General features: G+C 35.9%; 1 protein-coding gene across 2 annotated transcripts in view; it reads left to right on the top strand.

Annotated features, from left to right (window-relative positions):
- Positions 1–23,103, top strand: part of LOC307122950 (complement C3-like) — a 93,462-nt gene that overhangs the window by 49,016 nt on the left and 21,343 nt on the right. For both annotated transcript variants that reach the window (XM_079811294.1, XM_079811295.1), the window contains exons 21-26: positions 2,195–2,401; positions 5,766–5,823; positions 6,053–6,136; positions 18,376–18,579; positions 20,912–20,990; positions 21,117–21,276. In XM_079811294.1, the coding sequence (XP_079667420.1) occupies positions 2,195–2,401; positions 5,766–5,823; positions 6,053–6,136; positions 18,376–18,579; positions 20,912–20,990; positions 21,117–21,276 (792 nt within the window). The remainder of the gene's footprint in view (positions 1–2,194; positions 2,402–5,765; positions 5,824–6,052; positions 6,137–18,375; positions 18,580–20,911; positions 20,991–21,116; positions 21,277–23,103) is intronic.

Consider the following 23,103-nt stretch of genomic DNA (forward strand, 5'->3'; position numbering starts at 1 on the left):
CAGCCTTCATGAACAATTATATATCACTTATACATTATTAAATACTAAATCAATAGTAGTCATTAGGATTACTGTGGTTTGGAATTGGTCAAATGTGCCTGGAAAAAAAATATGATCAGAAAATCAACGTGCGAGTGATCAACGCGCGTAATTCTGCACTCCCTGTATATATATACGATTGGTATCATCCCTGTCTCCTCTCCACCAATCAGCTGGTGTGTGGTGGGCGTACTGGTGCAATATGGCTGCCGTCGCATCATCCAGGTGGATGCTGCACAGTGGTGGTGGTTGAGGAGATTCTCCCCTTCTATGTAAAAGCGCTTTGAGTGAGTGCCTAGAAAAGCGCCATATAAATGTAATTTATTATTATCATTATTATTACATTCCAGTGTTGAGCTCAGCAATGATTGATATCAGAGATATCACTGTAGTTAATATTTTTTCATAGCTTTATTACATTGTCATCATTATCTACACATTTGGTTTTAGATATACAGCGTGTACAAAATGTTATAATCTATGGTGTCTCACACGCGCGCATGCGCGCACACACCAAGAATCAGCTCATGAATCTCAACAATGGTGACAAACCAAAAGCTTCATGCCGCAATGCATGCTGGGAGCCACCTCAGTACAAAACTCATCCATGTCACCATTGTTGAGATTCATGAGCTGATTATTGATGCGTGTGTTTGATGAGTTTTTGCTGCGACTCTAACTATTCCCAAAACATTGAATTTGTATTATTTAAAGAAATCATTCTGCACTCGCAAAACCTTTATATATTAACAGTACATAAATGAATACCTCTTTACTATCAATTTACTCAATATGATCAGATGTTTCATGATCATGTCACATTCTAAAGAACTGATCAGGATATGATTAAAATGCAGTTACAGCAGAAAGAGAAGAATTAAAATACAAGTAAAGGGTCTAGAGCTCAAATAAAGGAGCCACTGATCACGATTCTGGAGACTTCAGATGAAACATTCAATGAACCATCAACATCTAAACCTCTGTTCATCTCAATAAGAGCTGGTGTGTGTAGATTCATGATGTCTAAAACATCCAAAAGATAAAATGTTCAAACAAACTCTTTATTAAACGTTTCAGTGTTCATCCAAACACAGGAAGTAACTCTGGCAAATACACACCTACAATCACATGCAACACACATCTGACACAAGTTGTGTAACTATAACATATTATTGTGTAAAAGGTTTCAAGACACTTCTGTATAAGAGGAATAACACATTAGTTAAATTACAGGTAACACAGAGATGTGTTGAAGAAATGACACGGGTTGTGTGTTAAAATCTACACAACATGTGTCAATTTTTAACACATCTGGTTGTGTTGTTCTCAACACATCATATTATAAAGCGCGACACACACCATCATTGTGCATTGTATGCAGTGTTTATGTTCTCAAACAAACAGGCCTGAGTAAATAAAAGTTATTTATATAGAATGTTTTATCAGTTGCTACATTTTAATTTAATTCAAAGCGCAAACTCTGTCAACTGTTATCTCTTCATGATCTTTTCTCAAAAGCAGCATCGATGTGGTGTTGAAGTGTGAATAATTGAGTTTATAGAGTCATAGAGTTTGAAACATTGTACTTTGTGTGCACATGCGTTCTGTACTCGACTATTGATTAAATGCTTAATAATTTAGTTTCACTTTATTTTTTAAATTACATCTGAGTATGTGATTACCTGACACAATTTGTGTGTTAAAATGATTTACACATTTATTGTGTTAAAACTGACACAACGTGTGTTGTCCCTGAGCACACTCACTACATGTGTTAAAACTAACACAACGTGTCATTTTACACATATCTTTTTAGAGTGTATTGTGTGGTTCTATTAATTTTCTATTTTTAATTATAATATTATTATGTGACTGTGACCTTACATTCACGAGTATCCTGGGAGCTCATGATGAGATCAAATTGTTGAGGTATACCGTTTCTGTTTGAATTCAATCATTTGCTATCAAGATACGTGGATCCTGAGACTCATTTCAACTGCTTATTTTTTAAACTGCTTGTGACCGAAGAAGAGTGTAGGATACTAACCTGTGCTAAACAGAATGTCCTTCATTACACTTTTCATTTTTTATTTACTTTGGAGGAAGTTTCCTCTAGATATTAAAGTGATTTGTGTCTCACTCTCTGTTTTCTCAGGTGCGTGTGGAGTTTATGGAAACAGCAGATGTTTGCAGCTTTGCCAGTAAGAAAGGCAAATACAGAACAACAGTAAACGTTGAAAAAGACTCCAGCACAGCGGTTTCATACGTGATTATTCCCATGACTCTGGGAGATCATGACATTGAGGTGAAAGCATATGATTCTCTCTACACTGATGGAGTGAGAAAGACCCTGAAGGTGGTGGTACGTATGACAGAATTAAAATAAAAAAAAATATTTTTTTTTTTTTCTATTTTGTTTGATTTTTGGTAATTTGTATCACATAATAATCGGTAGATGTTTGTCACAGTAAATTCCCGGTGTTGAATTAACACCGCTCGGTGTTCATATGGGAACCACCAGCAGGGTGTTAAAGTAACACTGAAGCAGTGTTAGAGTTAATAAGATACTTAAGTGATTAATTGAGTGATGATTGTTTTATTATTGAAGACACCTGATGATAATAAGCAGAATCACTGAAGGACAGAGAAACACAACTACAGCCACAGCTTAAGATGACATCAACTGAAAAGACATTAAATCTCACTTATTATAAAACAAACTGAATTTATTTCTGTCATTTGTCTACAGTTCTTTTTAAGAATTAACAGAGGTTTAGAGATTGATGTTTTATGGGAAATGTTTGGTCACCGTTATGGAGATTAGTGTTTATTTTAGTTGGGCAGTTTGACTTGGCATTTTATGTCAGTTTGTGGACTTAGTAACAGAGTTTACTGGAACACATACTTAGTTGCAAGAGAATCTAAAAACATAAAATATCAGGTGAAATAGTTATCACCGTAAATAATTTTTTTTTTTGACCAAACTAATCTTTGAGAAAAGTGGATAATAGATATGTTAATAAAAAGCTGTTTTAATAGATTTTAACCATAAATGCTTTATTGCCACAGATCAGTCATCCTAAATTTAGATTTTAGAGACATTTAAGGGGGAAAAATTTTTGCGCACACAGATATGAAGAATCATCATATGAATCTCAACAATTGTGACATTCTGCAATGCATGCTGGGAGTCATGAGTGTTATACTATGATGATTATATATCCCAGCATGCATTGCAGTATGAAGCATGTCACCGTCATTGAGATTAATATGCTGATTCTAGATGTTTGTGTGGGTGTGGCTAAAGTGGTTTTCTTCACAATGAATTTAAATAACAAAATTCAGAATATATGATATCTGGCAAGCAAGGATTACTGGTGAAATTCTACTAATAAAAATTTGACAATAACAATGACAACTAATAAAAATAATAATTCTCCTTTATGATGTTGAAAGATATATCATATGACCAGCTTTGTTTATGGTTTCTTTTGCAAAAATTATGTGTTTGAGTAAACACTATTACAAAGAAGGCTGGGCGATATATCGCATGACATTGTTATGCGCATCACGTCAGTAAAGCCGGTTCCTTGATTAGTAGTAAATCGCCTTCACCTGCTTTCAGAGAGAGCGGCATTTACTACACAGAGCCGTAGTTCACTGACAAGCTGAGCCATATCGCCTTAATTATCGCAGGCGATACGTCCGTGATAATTAAGGCGATATGGCTCAGCTTGTCAGTGAACTATACGGCTCTGTGTAGTAAATGCCGCTCTCTCTGAAAGCAGGTGAAGGCGATTTATTACTAATCAAGGAACCGGCTTTACTGACGAGATGCGCCTAACAATGTCATGCGATATATCGCCCAGCCCTAGCCAAGAGTCAAACTGCCAAACTAAAGGGAACCCTAATCACCATAATGATGACCACATATTTTCAATACAACATCAACCTCTAAACCTCTGTAAATTCTCAATAAGAACTTCTGTAGATGTCAGAAATAAAGTCAATCTGGTTTGCAGGGCTGTGCAGAGAGTTCTTCAGGGGCAGGGGCTCAAATGTAAAAAAGGGGCAATATATATATCCTTATGCTCATCGAGCCTGCATTTATTTAATAAAAAATAAAACAGTAGCCTAATATTGTGAAATATTATTACAATGTTCTTTTTAACTTTTTATTAATCAAAGAATCTTGAAAATAGTATCACAGTTTCCATCATTGACATTAAATCCTCATATTAGAATGATTTCTGAATGATCATGAGACACTGAAGAGTGGAGTAATGATGCTGAAAGTCCAGCTGTGATCACAGGAACAAAATATATTTAAAATTATTTAAAAATAGAAAACCATTATTTTAATAATATTTCACAATATTGCTGTTTTTAATCAAATAAATGCAGGCTTGATGAACATAAGAGACTTCTTTCATAAATCGTGCTGCATAATATTAAAAACTGGTAACGTTAATATAATAAAGTCCTTTCACTTAACCATTTCACCAGCCTACACTTCGCATAATAGGTCTGTAGATGCCGGTGGCAGTTGGGTTTTGTTAACTTTGATAGTTTCATGAAATAGTAAACAGTGTATCAATATACATAAATACAAGTGAATTTAACACTACTTACCATTAATGCGACTTTTGCTGCTGTGGTTTTGTGCATGTGCAGTGATTTATTTGTTGTCAGTTAAAATCCATTTTGTCAGTGATGCAATTTATAAAATGACACAAACCGCAGGAAATCGTTCCACAAACGTTAGTTCGTCTGTCCATGTAATTTTCAACCGATTTATGAATAAGAACAGAAAATTACCGCTTCTCATCGCCCAATGGAATTTGAACTTGCTTTGCCAGATCACGATTGGTTGGTGTATATACATGAAAAACGGGCATTGGTGAATTGTGTAATACTTTAAAATATATAATATATATATTTGTAATTAAATCAACACATTAGCTCTGATTATGGAGGGGGAAAAAAAAATTGTTTATTTTTCCCGTAAGGCCACACACTCTCTGAAAGGACCATATTTGGCTCGAGAGCCGTTTCCGAACAGAGGAAAATCAGCTGTCAATCAAACCGCACGCAACCCATAGCAACGCGTTATGGCAACACCTCAACAGAAATGTCCGACTTTTGAGCCGTTCGTTACTATTGTATACATTGTCATGTTATAATAATCACATTTATTTAGTTTTATTGACCACGATATTATCATTGATATTTGTCTGAGAGGGGCACTTTTGATTCATTTTGAAAAAGGGCAGGGGCTCGAACACCCAAAGCCCCCCCCTCTGCACGTGCCTGCTGGTTTGTAATAAGAGAGATTTAATGTCTTCAGTTGATTTGATCTAAAGCTGTGGCTGAAGTCAGTTGTAGTTCTTGTGTTTCTCTGTCCTTCAGTGATTCTGCTCATTATCATCAGGTGTCTTCAATAATCAAACAATCATCACTCAATTAATCACTTAAGTATCTTATTAACACCCGGGAATTTACTGTGCATATTTTGATTAGAAAACGCCACAAGTAGTTAATGCTCTCTCTCTCTCTCTCTCTCTCTCTCTCTCTCTCTCTCTCTCTCTCTCTCTCTCTCTCTCTCTCTCTCTCTCTCTCTCTCTCTCTCTCTCTCTCTCTCTCTCTCTCTCTCTCTCTCTCTCTCTCTCTCCTCTCTCTCTCTCTCTCTCTCTCTCTCTCTCTCTCTCTCTCTCTCTCTCTCTCAGTCTGAGGGTGTGCTGACTGAACCACATCAAAATGTGGAGCTCAATCCTGCTCAGAATGGTGAGATTTACTGTCAACCACACAATCACATTACTGTGTTATTCCTCCGTTATACTACATTACACACATTACACTTCCATCCAATTATGAAAAAAAAAATTCTATGAATATTATTATGGTTCCAGCCAATCAATAGATTGGTCTTATAAAACCAAAGATAGTCTTACAAAATCTGATCAGCACACGACTCATCTTCCTGTTCTTCTGTTTCTCATCCCAAACGGATCAGGGGAGGAACCTATAATTGTTAGAGCTAAAATACCATCTGATTGGATTCCAGACACACCTGCTAAGACCTACATCAAAATAACAGGTAAGAAAAAATATGTTTTCATGAATATTTCATAATTATTTCTTTAAGTTGTAAATTAAGTTGTATGCAATTTTTTTTCTTTTCCTTTTGAAAGATGAAGCCTTTAGCTACAATCATCTTATGATATCGATTATTCAATGACAAACTTATTGTAGTACTTGTATAAACATTGTTTTGCAGTATTTAATGTCAAGCTCAAACGTGGGCTACACTCAAAAAAAAACTCAAAAATGTACCTTTTAAGGTACAAGTGGCCGGGGTGGTTCCCACAAGGGTACATTTTTGTACCTCTTATACCCCTTTTGGTCCATGTAACGCTTCCCAATTCAATTTTCAGACCATATAGTGCAAATACAAAAAATAAAATATTGAAACACACATCCATTTTTCCTTTTTCTCAGTTACATTGATTAACTCACACACAGAATCAAGAATCTGCCTATGAATCTCAACAATGGTGACATGCTTCATGCCACAATGCATTCTGGGAGCCATAAATGAGTTTTGCGTGATGCACCCAGAATGCATTGCGGCATGTCACCATTGTTGAGATTCATAGGCTAATTCTTGATGTCTATGTGTGAGTTAAACTCCCAGGAGTTAGAAGTGCTTATTGTGTGATGTGTTATTAAACCACAGTACAAAAACTTATGTAAACATTTTTTGATAATCATTTAGTTTATCTGATGAAAACACTGCTGGATCTTCTGCCTTAGGGCGTTTTCACACCTACCTTGTTTGGTCCGGATTTTCGGACTTTTCAGTTTGGTCCAAATCAAAATTGCAGGTGTGAAACCTCCCCCGGACCACGGTCCGGACCAAACAGACGAAATTTGGTCCGACGAAAAGAGGTAGTCTCGGTCCGGATCAAACTGAACAAAGGTTCGGTTCGTTTCTAGTGTGAAAGCATTTTATGTATGGTTCGGACTTTCAGACCATTTACAGAAAGTTCCTGTTTATGTTTAAATATTATAATGTTATTTTTAAATTCAATCTAGGCTACATTGATTATGAAAAGTGAAACTATGCGCAATATGTCAGAAGACAGAAAGTCAGAAATAATTTTGAACGAAATTTTGTATGATTTTGCTTAGAAAGCATTTCTTTAATGGGAATTTCGTTTTGTATAAATTGTATCTTGATTTTAATCAACGTTTAATCAGATAATTGCTTGGATTTAATAAATAAGAAGCAAAAAGTCTAATAGCAGACAATAATCGCGGGAGCGATCACATGCTTTACACATGAACTGGAGCGGGTCTCAAATAAACCGAAACTCAGCAGGCTTGCCTCACAAACATGAGAAATATGTGTATATAAAGCTTGAAATGTCCACTTTTAAACGTAACGAATAAAAAATAGTCAAGCAATGCGCATTGCACACTGTTCAATAGTGGCGGTGATATGCGTCTGTTCATTCATTCTTATCAAAGACGCTGACGTCAGACGCACGTCCGTTTACAAACCAATCAATGTCCAGATGCAGCCCACAAGGATGATGACGAGTGGACGCAAGTGCGTCATATAAAGTTCTTTAGTGCGCTCGCATGATTGCAATGTGAAACCTAACCAAAACTAACCGAATGTATAAAAAGTATCAAAACATGAACTTCGGTTCGGACCTTGGTGTGGACTTTCAGGTGTGAAAACGCCCTTAGAGTCACAAGGCTACTATAATCAATGACTCTCAGGAGATCAGCAAATAGAGCCATTATATGATGATAACAACTGTATCATAAACAACAAGCATCAAGATTCTCTAGCCATTCTGACTGTAAGGAACAGTTACAGCAGACACAGAAGAACTTATGTTAACAAATCAATGGTCAAGAGCCCAACTAAAGCAAACACTCATCACCATAATGGTAACTTCAAACCACTTTTATTTTCAATAAAACATCAACATCTAAACCTCAATAAGAGCTTCTGTAGACGTCTGACAGAAATAAAGTAAATCTGGTTAGTAATGTGTGAAGCTGGTAATGCTGTTTGTGGAGTTGTTTAATCCTCCTCTGCTGAGATCTTCAGAGATTTAATGTCTTTTTTATAGTCAGTTGTAGTTCTTGTGTTTTTCTTTTTTCTCTTTTCTTCAGTGATTTTGCTCATTATCATCAGGTGTCATCACTAATGGTCAATCATCACTTAATTAATTTCTTAATTATCTCATTAACTTTAACACTGATTCAGTGTTACTTTAACACTCTGTAGAGTGGGACCATATGTGCTCTGAGCAGTGTTAATTTAACACTGGGGATTTTACTGTGTAGCCCTTACACTAAATATTTTTCACAAATAATTACCAAATTAAGATGACAAAACGAAAATACACTGAATCCGTTAGCTTTGAAGAACCGGAATTAGTTAAATAGGTAGAGGTAGATAATATACTATATATCTTTACATATATAGGCCTACTATTCTCTTAAAACCATCATTTCGTTTATTTTACTAACCCAAATAATGATTCATCCGCTAGGTTGCACGTGAGGGGGAAAAATAGGTTCCTTCCACTTAAGAGTTGAGCTCTTTTTATTTTAATATATCTCTTTACATAAATACTATTTTCTACTTTTAAAAAAATAACTTCATTATTTTACTAACCCAGTGTTTTGTATGTGAATGCTGTTTCACGTGAATATTACCAAAGGAGTGAAGCACAAAGCTTTGTTTAGCCTAGAAAGGGAATAATGGTCAGATAGCACTTTTTCATTCTGTTTTGTGATCTGGATATGGTCACTCAATTTTCCGTGAATTTGAACAATAGGCCTAGTCCATTTTATTCCAATGGACATGGACATCTCGTTTCTTTTCCCAACTCTTCACTCACGTCGCACCCATGTTCGCAGGGGATTATAAACGTTTATTCCTTTCGTTTGCTTATAAATAAGTCTATTATAACTATTCACATCCTTTACTGTGGGAAAGTATAAAAAACACTGTAAGACGAATACCTTTTTACTTTAAATTTTATTTAACACAGTTTGTTCTTGTTATTAAACTTGGTAAGGCGCGTCAAGTTTGGTTTATTTGAATAGCGCATTTCACGCACGCCTGTGATTTTAGTTTCGTTTTCTCTGGCAGTGAATAATCAAACATTGCCTAAATGTCTTGACCCTGTGGACAATAAAATCCTCTCTTCAGACCTTTTACAACAAGTGTTGCTTTGCAACATCAGTAGAATATATGAAGACGAAGATATTCGAGAAGGTGTCTATCCAGATTTTGTCCCACATTCCTCTCTAAGCGCAGAGCGGTATATGACGCATCTTTGCGGGGAAACAGTATGAAATTGCAACAAATATTTTTCTAACTAATATTTAATTTTCATATATTCTTGAGGTTACCATTATTTACTGAAAATCGTTTTTTGTTTTATAGGCTGTGTTGTTTCACTGGCGGAAGTGCTAAAATAAACACGCATGCTTATGGATGTTTCAGCCTCAAATGATTTTAAAATGTAGGCTATATATCTGGCATAGACTACAGTATTTGAAATAGCATATATGCATTAGTTACATTCTCAATTTAATTTACAGAGCAATCCCTGCTAAGTTTTTAGTTTAACTAATAGGCTACTATAAAAGAGGATTAGTGTGTGTCGCACACAACAAACTCGCAACGGGACGTGGCATCATGATGGTGGCGCTCCATCTTGATGTCGGCACAACCCTAGCGCGCGCCTCCTGCGCTCTCCGTTGGGTTGTTCTTTGAAACGACAGAGGACGACTCGGGGTAAATTTTCTATAAACCATCATGAAATAGCAGCGAGAAGAACATACACGACAATGTTTACTTTAGTAAACTTGACCAAAACAGTTAATAGTCAATAGCATCCCTACACTACTGTGGACGTTGTTCACTTCATTAATGTGTTTACTGTGATAATGGACTGCGGATGGGAGTAGGATTCGGTATTCGGTTACGGATTCACACCGAAATCCAGATTTTCGGGGTTCGGCCGAATCCACTGGTTAAGATTCGGCCGAACCCCGAAAATCTGGATTCGGTGCATCCCTAGTTATTAGTGCACGCACACACGCACACACACACTCACATGCACACATGCACACACACACACACAACTACTTTATTATATTGATGCATGCCTCGATGTACCCGAATGGTTTAAGAACTCGCCATTTGATAATTAACCGATACAAATTATGAATCCTCTACTCTTGACTTGCAGCATATCATTATAGCCTACATATACATACACTCTAAAAAGAGATGTGTTAAAAATGACACATGTTGTGTTAGTTTTAACACATGTAGTAAGTGTGCTCAGGGACAACACATGTGTCAAATTTAACACAATAAATGTGTAAGTCATTTTAACACACAAATTGTGTCAGGTAATCACATACTCAGATGTAATTTTAAAAATTAAAGTGAAACTAAATTATTAAGCATTTAATCAATAGTCGAGTACAGAACGCATGTGCACACAAAGTACAATGTTTCAAACTCTATGACTCTATAAACTCAATTATTCACACTTCAACACCACATCGATGCTGCTTTTGAGAAAAGATCATGAAGAGATAACAGTTGACAGAGTTTGCGCTTTGAATTAAATTAAAATGTAGCAACTGATAAAACATTCTATATAAATAACTTTTATTTACTCAGGCCTGTTTGTTTGAGAACATAAACACTGCATACAATGCACAATGATGGTGTGTGTCGCGCTTTATAATATGATGTGTTGAGAACAACACAACCAGATGTGTTAAAAATTGACACATGTTGTGTCAGTTTTAACACATGTAGTGTGTGTGCTCAGGGACAACACGTTGCATAAAATTTAACACACAACCTGTGTCGTTTTCTTTAACACATCTCTGTGTTACCTGTAACTCAACTAATGTGTTATTCCTCTTACACAGAAGTGTGTTGAAACCTTTTACACAATAATGTGTTATAGTTACACAACGTGTGTCAGATGTGTGTTACATGTGACTGTATGTGTGTATTTGCCAGAGTTACTTCGTGTTTGGATGAACACTGACACGTATTGTTAACTTGTGTTTAGTCCATTGACGTTTAATAAAGTGTGTTTGACTGTTTGTTGTATTACCTGGATGTTTTAGACATCATGAATCTACACACACCAGCTCTTATTGAGATGAACAGAGGTTTAGATGTTGATGGTTCATTGAATGTTTCATCTGAAGTCACCAGAATCGTGATCAGTGGCTCCTTTATTTGAGGTCTTGACCCTTTACTTGTCTTTTAATTAATCTCTTTCTGCTGTAACTGCATTTTATTCAATTATGTTTGTTATGGCATGAAAACACGATCAGAAATTTCTTGATCAAGTCATAATCTCAAGATCTGATCCAGTTTATGTGTAAATGGATGGTACACATTTACTTTATTTGAGTGCTGTTAGCTATAAAAGTTTTGTGAAACTACTTCATGATGTCCAGCAATGCAGAATGAATTCTTAAAAAAATAAATGTTTTCAGAAAGTTTATAGCCGAGCAGATACTCATCAAACACACACATCAAGAATCAGCTCATGAATCACAACAATGGTAACAAAACGCTTCATCCTGCAGTGCATGCTGGGAGTCATGGATGAGTTTTGTACTATGGTGACTCCCAGAATGCATTGCGGGATGAAGCTTTTGGTTTGTCATCATTATTGAGATTCATGAGCTGATTCTCGATATGTGTGTGTGCCTGTGTGACACTATAGACTAGAACATCCTATGTGCACTGTGTATCTAAAAACAAATGTGCAGATAATGACAACAATAACATTAAAAAATTATTTAGATCTGAAAATAGTTTTTACAGTAAAGTTTCACATATCAAACACTTGCTGAGCTCAGCAAATGTAAGCGATGATAACATTATCATCCTATCATAGTTTTCTCATGGTAATTTCTGCTGCTTCAAATATGTTTAATAAACACACAGCCACAGCAAACAGAGAAAAAGCTGATGTGAAAGAGTCAAGGGTCAAGAGCTCAAATAAAGGAGCCACTAATCACGATTCTGGTGACTTCAGATGAAACATTCACTGAATCATCAACACAAATCCTGTTCGTCTCAATAAGAGCTTCTGTCTGACAGAAATAAAGTCAGTCTGGTCAGTGATAACAAGTGAAAAGCGGTGAAAGCATTTGAAGAAGACATTGAAAAAGAGGCATGATGTGATTGGCTGCCAAAACACCCACTGACGTTTTATCCAGAGTAACATTTAACACATATTGTGTGTTATATCTACACAACATGTGTCAAAATAGCATCAACACACTCAGTGTGTTGTTTTTTAACACATCTCTTTTTAGAGTGTAGGCATATCAAAGCCTATCATTCTCAGCAAACGGCTTGTAGTGAACCGAGTTAATGACTGCTAAATTTAAGGGCACGAGAAGATGTGAGAAGCAGTATAGGCCTATTCAATGAAAAGTTCAATGTTGCCGTGGAAACGAAGAATGATGATCACTAAGTGAATACATTGGCAAAGGAGTTTATTTAGGCCCAAATATTGTGTATGTTTGCATGTAGGCTAAGATGTGAATAAAAGCTAACAAAAAATTTGCTGAACTTTATAACTTCACAGTAAATTCCCCGGTGTTGAATTAACACCGCTCTGTGTGCATATGGGAACCACCAGCAGAGTGTTAAAGTAACACTGAAGCAGTGTTAGAGTTAATAAGATACTTAAGTGATTCATTGACTGATGATTGTTTGATTATTGAAGACACCTGATGATAATGAGCAGAATCACTGAAACACAGAATTTTCACCATAAATGCTTTACTGCCGCAGATCAGTCATCTTAAATGTAGATTTTTAGATACATCTAGGGGACAAAAAATGTTTGCGCACACAGAGATCAAGAATCATCATATGAATCTCAACAATGGTGACATGCTGCAATGCATGCTGGGAGTCATGAGTGTTATACTATGATGATTATATATCCCAGCATGCATTGCAGCATGAAGCATGTCACCGTCATTGAGATTAATATGCTGATTCTTGATGTTTGTGTGGCTGTGCGTAAAGTAGTTTTCTTCACAATGTATTTAAACAACAAATTTCTGAATATTTGATATTGGGGAAGAAAGGATTGCTGGTGAATATCTAGTGATAACAATTGGCCAAATTTATTTTTTATGTTTCTAATATCATTCTCTTTTATGCTATTGAAAGATAAATCACAAGACTGTTTCTGTTCATGGTTTCTTTTACAACAAATTATGTGTTTGAGTAAATACGGTTACAAAGCCACAAACTAACATCAAAAGCCAAGAGTCAAATTGCCCAACTAAATGAAACACTGATCGACATAATGGTGACCAAACATTTTCAATAAAACCAACCTCTAAACCTCTATTTCTGACATCTACAGAAGTTCTTATTGAGAATTAACAAAGTCAATCTGGTTTTAATAAGATAGATTGAATGTCTTATTTTATCTTCAGTTGATTTAATCTAAGGCGGAAGTCAGTTGTAGTTCTTGTGTTTCTCTTTCCTTCAGTGATTCTGCTCATTATCATCAGGTGTCTTCAATAATCAAACAATCATCGCTCAATGAATCACTTAAGTATCTAATTAACTCTAACACTGCTTCAGTGTTACTTTAACACCCTGCGGGTGGTTCCCATATGAACACCGAGCTGTGTTAATTCAACAACGGGAATTTACTGTGTTTAACAAAATTATAAAGAAAGAAAAAGTGAAAAGAGAGGTCACAGACATAGGCTACCAATTCAGATAGATTTTAAACATTTTGCCTTATGTAAATATAGACAGCTATTTGTTACTTTTTTTCATTTAATTACAATTGCTATGTATTATAATTTTTTACTTTAATTTTATATTTACATTTCATTATTTTTTTTAGTAGACTTGGAACCTTCAATAAGACTACTAGCCCCAAAAAACTGCTTTATTGATAAAAATAGAAACCTTAGAAAATATCACACTAAATAACAAGAATAAACATGATGATACCTTTTGGAATATTTTTTTAACTGAAATATCACTTATATCAATGTTATAGCCTACTTATTGTAAAGTGGTGTGTAATGTTCATGTACATGTCCAGAGCATCCCAAAAGACACACAGTAAATTCCCCGGTGTTGAATTAACACCGCTCGGTGTTCATATGGGAACCACCAGCAGGGTGTTAAAGTAACACTGAAGCAGTGTTAGAGTTAATTAGATACTTAAGTGATTCATTGAGCGATGATTGTTTGATTATTGAAGGCACCTGATCATAATGAGCAGAATCAGCGAAGGACAGAGAAACACAACTACAGCCACAGCTTAAGATGACATCAACTGAAAATACATTAAATCTCCCTTATTATAAACCAGACTGACTTTATTTCTGTCGTTTGTCTTCATTTCTTTTTGAGAATTAACAGAGATTTAGATGTTGATGTTTTATGGTAAATGTTTAGTTACCGTTATGGAGATCAGTGTTTATTTTAGTTGGCCAGTTTTAATTGGCATTTTCTGTCTTAGTAACAGAGTTAACTAAAATACAAACTTTGTTGCAAAGCAAACCATAAACATATATTATCAGGTGAAATAGTTATCATCATCTTTTTTTTGACTAAACAAATTTTTGAGAAAAGTGGATAATAGAAATGTTAATAGTTTTTCACCATAAATACTTTACTGCCGCAGATCAGTCATCTTAAATTTTGATTTTTAGATACATTTAGGGGAGAAAAAATGTTTGCGCACACAGACATCAACAATCATCATATGAATCTCAACAATGGTTGCATGCTGGGAGTCATGAGTGTTATAATATGAGGATTATATATCCTAGCATGCATTGCAGCATGAAACATGTCACCGTCATTGAGATTAATATGCTGATTCTTCATGTTTGTGTGGGTGTGCCTAAAGTGTTTTTCTTCACAATGTATTTAAATAACACAATACAGAATATTTCATATCTGGCAAGAAATTATTGCTGGTGAAAATCTACTAATAACAATTTGACAATTTTATTTCTTTGTGTCAGTTATCAGTCTCTTATGTGATGTTGAAAGATACATCACATTACCATATATTTTTATGGCTTCTTTTGCAACAAATTATGTGCTTGAGTAAACACTATTACAAAGACCACAAACTGACATCAAAATCCAAGAGTCAACCTGCCCAACTAAAGGGAACACTAATCACCATAATGGTGACCAAATATTTTCAATACAACATCAACCTCTAAACCTCTGTTAATTCTCAATAAGAACTTCTGTAGATGTCAGAAAAAAGTCAATCTGGTTTGTAATAAGATTTAATGTCTTCAGTTGATTTCATCTAAAGCTGTGGTTGAAGTCAGTTGTAGTTCTTGTGTTTCTCTTTACCTCAGTGATTCTGCTCATTATCATCAGGTGTCTTCAATAATCAAACAATCATCAGTCAATGAATCACTTAAGTATCTTATTAACTCTAACACTGTTTCAGCGTAACTTTAACACCCTGCTGGTGGTTCCCATATGAACACCGAGCGGTGTTAATTCAACACCGGGGAATTTATTGTGGCTTGTTCGAGATGCATCGGCGCTGCAGAGACCGCGTCCACGTATGATATAAAAAACCGCATGAGTGAATCAAAAGCATAAGGAGTCTATATATGCTCTCACTGGACTCATTGTCATATGGCGATCGGTTTGGGCAGCACACAGCAAAATCCCCAGTGTTAAATCAACACTGCTCAGAGTGTATTTGGTCACACTCCACAGAGAGTTAAAATAACACTGAAGCAGTGTTGAAGTTAGTGAGATATTTAAGAGATAATTATGTGATGATTGGTCATTAGTGATGAACACCTGATGATAATGAGCAGAATCACTGAAGAAAAGAGAAACACAAGAACTACAACTGACTTCAGCCACAGCCCAGAAGCTCTAATTGAGAATTAACAGAGTTTTTTTGTGTTGATTTTGTGTTGAAAATGTTTTGGTTTTTATGTCACCATCATGGTGATCAGTGATGTCTTTAGTTGGGCAGTTTGACGACTTTTTAATGTTAATGTGTCTCTGGCTGTTGGAACTGAGTTTGTGATGCCAAGAAAAGCAATAGAATACACAATCAGATGCTGTCGGCTGCTCGATGATAAGAATATGATTGTCGAGAAGTGGCTTAATTCACAGATCATAAAACTAAGTATGAGCAATATACTATTAACTTTGTTTTGTTGTCTATAATCTAGAAAATATTCAGCATGGGTTTAACCAGAAAAACTGAATGAGTTTTAAAACAGATTGTACACACTAAGCACTTCTAACTCCTGCGAGTATTAATCATACACAGACACCAAGAATCAGCCTATGAATCACAACAATGGTGACATGCTTTATGTCGCAACACATTCAGGGAGACACCATAGTATAAGATGAATGGCTCCCAGCATGCAGTGCAGCATTAATTATGTCACCATTGTTGAGAATCATAGGCTGATTCTTGATATCTGTTTGTGTCTAAAATATTTTTTCTATAATGTTTTTAAAATTTCATTACAGAATGTCTAATCTCTGGCATTTTTTTTTTTATTAATTACCTGTTCCGATTAATGATGAGGTTAGTGAATCATCCAATCCTACAATGAAAGCTACATCATCCAATCAACTTTGCTTCATACTTCCTTTGTAACAAAGCATGTGTTAAGGTAAACACTATTATAAAGACCAAATATGAACTTAGAAAAGCAGAGTCAAACTGCTTAAATAAAGGAAACACTATTCACTGTAATGGTGACAATTTTCAATAAAACATCAACATCTAAACGTCTGTTAATTCTCAAAAAAGAGCGTCCGTAGACGTACAGTATGACTAATCGTGTTGTTTAATCCTCCTCTGCTGAGATCTTCAGAAATGTAATGTCTTTTTTTATCTTCGGTTGATTTCATCTAAGGCTGTGGCTGAACTCAGTTGTAGTTGTTGTGTTTCACTTTTCATCAATTATTCTGCTCATTATCATCAGGTGTTCATCACTAATGAACAATCATCACTTAATTAATATCTTAATTATCTCATTAACTTCAACACTGCTTCAGTGTTACTTTAACACTCTGTAGAGTGGGACCAAATACATTCTGAGCAGTGTTAATTTAACACTGGGGACTTTGCTGTGCACCAGTGCGAACAAGCCTTCCATCAACGATGCAAACGTTTGTAGTATTATTTATTGGATTTGGGCACTTTATTATTTATTTTTTTATTTGGAGCCTAATGCACGATGCGCTGTGCCCACTGTTTGTATTAGTTTTGAGTATATGCTTTTATATACTCAGTTATACTCAGTTATATATTTTTTATTTTGTTTCTGTTCGTGATCTGGCTTGTTTAATAAATATTCCTTTTTTATTAAAGGGAACGTGCCTTTTGTGTTTAAGAGTAAAAGCTTTAAGTTAATAGTCTATTCATGTCTCAGCCGCGGAGCTGAGCTGAGCTCCTATGTTGATAGTGAAATTATAGTGTCTGTCAGTTATTGTAATACATATGACAAAAACAATTGTCTAAATTATGTTGCATATTCCTCGAAAGTTCTTGTGATGATATCACTAGTTGACAACATAGTACTATATTATCGGAAATCATAGGCTAAGAAATTGTGCAGGTGCACGTGATGCAACGCTGTCAGAGCCGACAGACTCGTGTGTCAGACTTATTTCAGTGCAAAATAATCAGGTCAAAAACGATTTAATATACTGCAAATAGCCTACTAGTTTTTTATGTTTATGTATAATTCATCTAGGCAGACAACAAGGCTACTAAGTACTGCGCACAGTGCGCAGCGAATTAATTTAACATGGTTTTTTTTCCTAACGTAATTTTTAGTCAATTTTTTGTTGAAAATATCAGGACTTCAGTCGATCAAGATTTTCATTGGTTTATTTCAGCCCTATTGCGAACTTTTATGTGCAGAATCTCATACTGTAACTTCGTAGAGCTGTTGTAATCAATGTAACATCAACACATCACCCATTCAATTAGAGATTGGACTCGGAATGATATTAGTTCATCAGATCACTAAATGATGATCACGTTAATAATGTTAATCAGAACATAATCAAGTCCTGATCTGATTTTCTCTGTGCTTTCTTTGCCATAACAAAATATGGGTTCTAAACACGCAGTTAAAGCAGCCAAAAAAAGGAGCCCAACTAAATCAAACACTGATTGCCGTAATGGTGACTTAAGATGGTTAAACAAGTAAAGGAAATAATATATCCTTCTTTCCTCTTTCCAGGTGAAGAGATCTCTCAGACAGTCGAGCAGGCCATCAGTGGAGACTTCATGGGTGAGCTCATTAAACAGCCCGGTGGATGTGCAGAGCAGAACATGGCCCGTATGACTCTACCTGTCATCGCCACTCATTATCTGGACAGCACCAAGCAGTGGGAGAATGTTGGCATGGACCGCCGTAGTGAAGCCATTAACCATATTAAAACAGGTCTGCAGAATACAACAGATATAAAGAATCTGACTATGATTTGAATCTTTTGACATTTAAATCTACATTTTTACACTTAAATAATAATACTTTTATATAATATACACAGCAAAAACTCCAGTGTTAAATTAACACTCTTCAGAGTTTATTTGACTCCACTCTCAATAGTGTTAAAAGTATCTCTGAAAAAGTGTTAAAGTTAATGAGATAATTAAGAGATGAATTAAGTGATGATTGACCATTAGTGAAGACACCTGATTATAACAAGCAGGATCACTGAAGGAAAGATCTCAACAATGGTGACAGGTTTCTTCAGAGATCTTCAGAGATTTAATGTCTTCTTTTATCTTCAGTTGATTTCATCTAAGGCTGTGGCTGAAGTCAGTTGTAGTTCTTGTGTTTCTCTGTGATTCTTATATCGATACAATGCTTCTAAACTGAACTTTTTAATTATTAAATTATTGAAATTACTAAGAGTAAAATGTAACATTATATTTAAAATGTATTTTAACATTCAATATGCCTTAATTGCAACTTATTAGATAGTATTTTTGTTTACGCATGGTTAAAATATGTTTACTCGTAGTGTTAACCATGGAAATGTACAAATGGTTAAACTACGGTGACTGTTGTAAAAAATAAACCATGGTTAATTTTCATAAGGGACTGCCAGTGACAGGACGTTGCACACATAAAATGCAACCTTTTTATTCTGACATTATTTATAATTTATACAGTTATTTATACATTAGTTACAGAATATAAAGAGTGTAATGCACTATGTAGGCAACAATTTCTATTTGTTTATTGTGAAATAACTCAAACATATGTTTTTTTTTTTTGTCTTCTGATTAGCATTGTTCAGAGCTGCGTTTCCAAAAGCATCAATGATAGTTTTGGGAAACGCAGCTCTGTTTGAATACAGTGTCATCAGTGAGCGAATGTTCTCTCTGTGATTGACTGGTTCTGTCTTGCAGCATTAGCGTGCGTTCACATCATGGTTCAGATGAGCAGGAAAATAGTTCTATACTACACAACTATTATGTTACATAGGTTATTTGTATTGTATGCAATAAATAATCTTTTTAAACTAAATAAAAAAAAACACCTTAGTATTAATATTTTTATTTGAGTATCAATACTTCATATCGATATGCCCATCCCTAACAAATGTCACCCTTATAAAAGTCTGACTTATGATCAGTGAATAAAGCATCAACATGATGATTATATTCTTATGATCAATAAGTCGACATCAACTGATCATATTTTTTCTCTGGCTGTTCACGCCATAACAAACAGTCAGACAATAAATTATATTTAAAAGTCAAGGGTCAAAAGCTAAACTAAAGGAAATACCGATCACCATAATGGTGACTTTATTATTTTCAATAAAGCATCAACATCTAAAAATCTGTTGATTCTCAATAAGAGCTCCTGTAGACGTCTGACAGAAATAAAGTCAGTCTGGTTGTCAGAGTATCATGTTGTCCATCACAGGGCTAGCCTAGCAATCTAGATGCACCCTACACAGTAAAATCCCCAGTGTTAAATTAACACTGCTCGGAGCACATATGGTCCCACTCTACAGAGTGTTAAAGTAACACTGAATCAGTGTTAAAGTTAATGAGATAATTAAGAGATTAATTAAGTGATGATTGACCATTAGTGGTGAACACCTGATGATAATGAGCAGAATCACTGAAGGACAGAGAAAAAGAAAAACACAAGAACTACGACTGACTATTAAAAAGACATTAAATCTCTGAAGATCTCAGCAGAGGAGGATTAAACAACTCCACAAACAGCATTACCAGCTTCACACATTACTAACCAGATTTACTTGATTTCTGTCAGACGTCTACAGACGTCTACCACAGCTGACTGAGGTCATGAGTGGAATACAAATATGGCAGGACTTTTACTTTCGGACCCCTGGATCTTACATCTCTGCATTGCTGTACCCCTTCTAGCCACAACTCTTCTTCTCCGACTTTAGAGTATTTCTGTAGCAGAATTACAGCGCCACACACTGGTCTGGCATGTATACCATATACAAGTGTCTGTCTCTTATGTCTGTGATTATGGGTAGTGCAGTGTCTCAGTGGAAAACACAGTCACCTCACAGTTATAGAAGGTCCCTGGTTTGAACCCCGGCTGAGCCTGAAGGTCTTTCCCTCTGGTCTGGTTTCCCCACACAATTCGAAGACGTGTGAATTGCAGACACTAAATTGTCTAAATGTGTTAATTAGCTTGTGAATCAAAATTGAATTGTGAAATTTGTGTCTATACCCAGACCTAACAAAATATAATTTTCCAATCTTTTTTAAAGGTTTTCAAGGGCAACTGAAACACCGCAGATCATCAGATGGAGCGTATGGTGGTTTTCCAGACAAATCAGGCAGCACATGGTAGTTTTTTATTTTTATTTCTTTTCATGCCCAGTTTCTCCTGTCATATTTTAAATTCTTTTGTTGATTAATAGTTGCTAGTTATTACTTTTGTGATTAATATACATTTGTTTCTGTCTTTTAAAGGCTGACTGCATATGTGGCCAAAGTCTTTGCAATATCCAGTAACTTAATTCCTATAGAGGGTAATGTGATCTGCGGCGCTCTCAAGTGGCTGGTTCTGCAAAAACAACTGCCAGACGGCTCCTTTAAAGATGATGCTCCTGTACATTCAAGTCATCTAGTGGTAAGTTGAATATGGCTATGACTGACTGTACATAAACTCACCTGTGGTGCAGAACAGGAATTGTGGCTCACAGAAGTGCATAAAGTAATTGCAGGGACCAACAGTTAATGTGTATTAATATACTTCTTTTAAACTAAAAATAAGAAAGTATACTTTGTCTACTTTTTATGTACTTACATGACTTTCTTTAGATGAACGCAAAGATTTTTAGTTCATGTAATGCAAATGTACAGGACTGCTTCAAAAACATGAACCACAAAAAGTGAACACAACAGCAATGTTTTAAAAATATAAATGTATTTCTTACACATTACACATTTTGTATTGTTTCGCTTATGACATTGATTCATCAACTGGAGTTACAGTTTTCAACAGGATTACCGCTGCCTTCGCTTTGTCTAGTTTTTTAAGCGTCAACTTTGAACGACCATGTGCATTGCAGAGCTGGATTATTTTTCCAAAAATCTTTGTTTTCATTAGAAGAAAGTCATATACTGTACATATATCATATGTGGGATGGCATTAAAGGGGTGGTAAAACACATACTTTTGAAGGCTTGACTGTGTTTGTGGGGTGCACTGTAACGTGTGTTCATGCTTCGTTTAAAAAAAAAATTGCCTTATTTTTCATATATTTGACCTTTATTCTACACTGCTCTGTCCCTCCTTGTAAAACGGTCTGATGCTTTCCGGGTTGTATGAAGCCAGTCCCTCAAAAATATGCGATGGGCTCTGATTGGTTAGCTGGCCCAGTGTGTTGTGATTCGCTAACCGCCTAGTGCACGTTTGTCGGAAACGTCACGCCCCTTACCTTTACCGGAGGCTGTGCTTTGGTCAGTATTAGAAACAACGGCGTCAATAAAACCATATGAGCCCGAATCAGACCCAAAACATTTTAGTGAAGATGATCGAGCAGAACCTGTTCATTCCTCAAGAGTAAAGACTGCGGATCTATAGTGATCGCTACTGAATGGCACTGTTACTTTTGTATTTTTAGAACGATTATAGCCAAATATCTGTCGCAAGAACTAACCCAAAACGAACACTAAGCACTGGCTTTAACTAGTAAGTTAGCCAAATCACACACAGAACCATATTTAGCATGCCTGTAGATAAACAATACATAAAAGCTCTAATCAAAGAATCATTTACACTAATGCCAGGTTCGCTGTTGAGATTTTAACGTTAGAGTTTGTAACGTTAGGTGTTCGTCGGATAACGTTAAGTATGAATGAGCATTTAACAGACTGGTTTGCAGAACAGCGCTGTCATATGTTTACTTCCTTGCTACAACCTATTACAGGAAAACACATCGATGAAATATAAATCAGACTTACAGGTTGTGGCCCGTAAACAGCTTCTGTTTGTAAATCCAGCTTTCAGGACAAGCCGTTGTGCATCCTGTATTGAACTCGCAAAGTTTGTGGAAGTTTGTGTTGTCCTCCGTGAAATGTGCATCCACACACTGGCAGTGTTTTTTTCACGCAGCTGACGTTGTGCAAATCCGGCATTGAAATCGCGAAGACAGTGGATGTTTTCCTCCGTAAGATGTGCTGCAGGGAGCCCTGCGCGTGCCTGATTCCCCGCTGTCTCAAACACACATGTGCATAACATGTTGTATGTTAAACGCTCTGCAACGCACCCCCGTCCCAAGGAAGGCTGAACAGAGCAAGGCAAGTACCCCAGACCTGCAATCCGGATGAAAATAACAGCGTTTCGTCGGCATCGCGGCAACAACACTCCAGCCTAACTATACCACAACAGCGCCGCGATACAAAATGGCTTCACCCCCCCTTATTTAATATTCTCGGAGGAGGGGTTTATGTAA

Source organism: Gobio gobio (assembly GCF_949357685.1).
Source record: "Gobio gobio genome assembly, chromosome: 3".
In the NCBI taxonomy this organism is placed as follows: Eukaryota; Metazoa; Chordata; class Actinopteri; order Cypriniformes; family Gobionidae; genus Gobio; species Gobio gobio.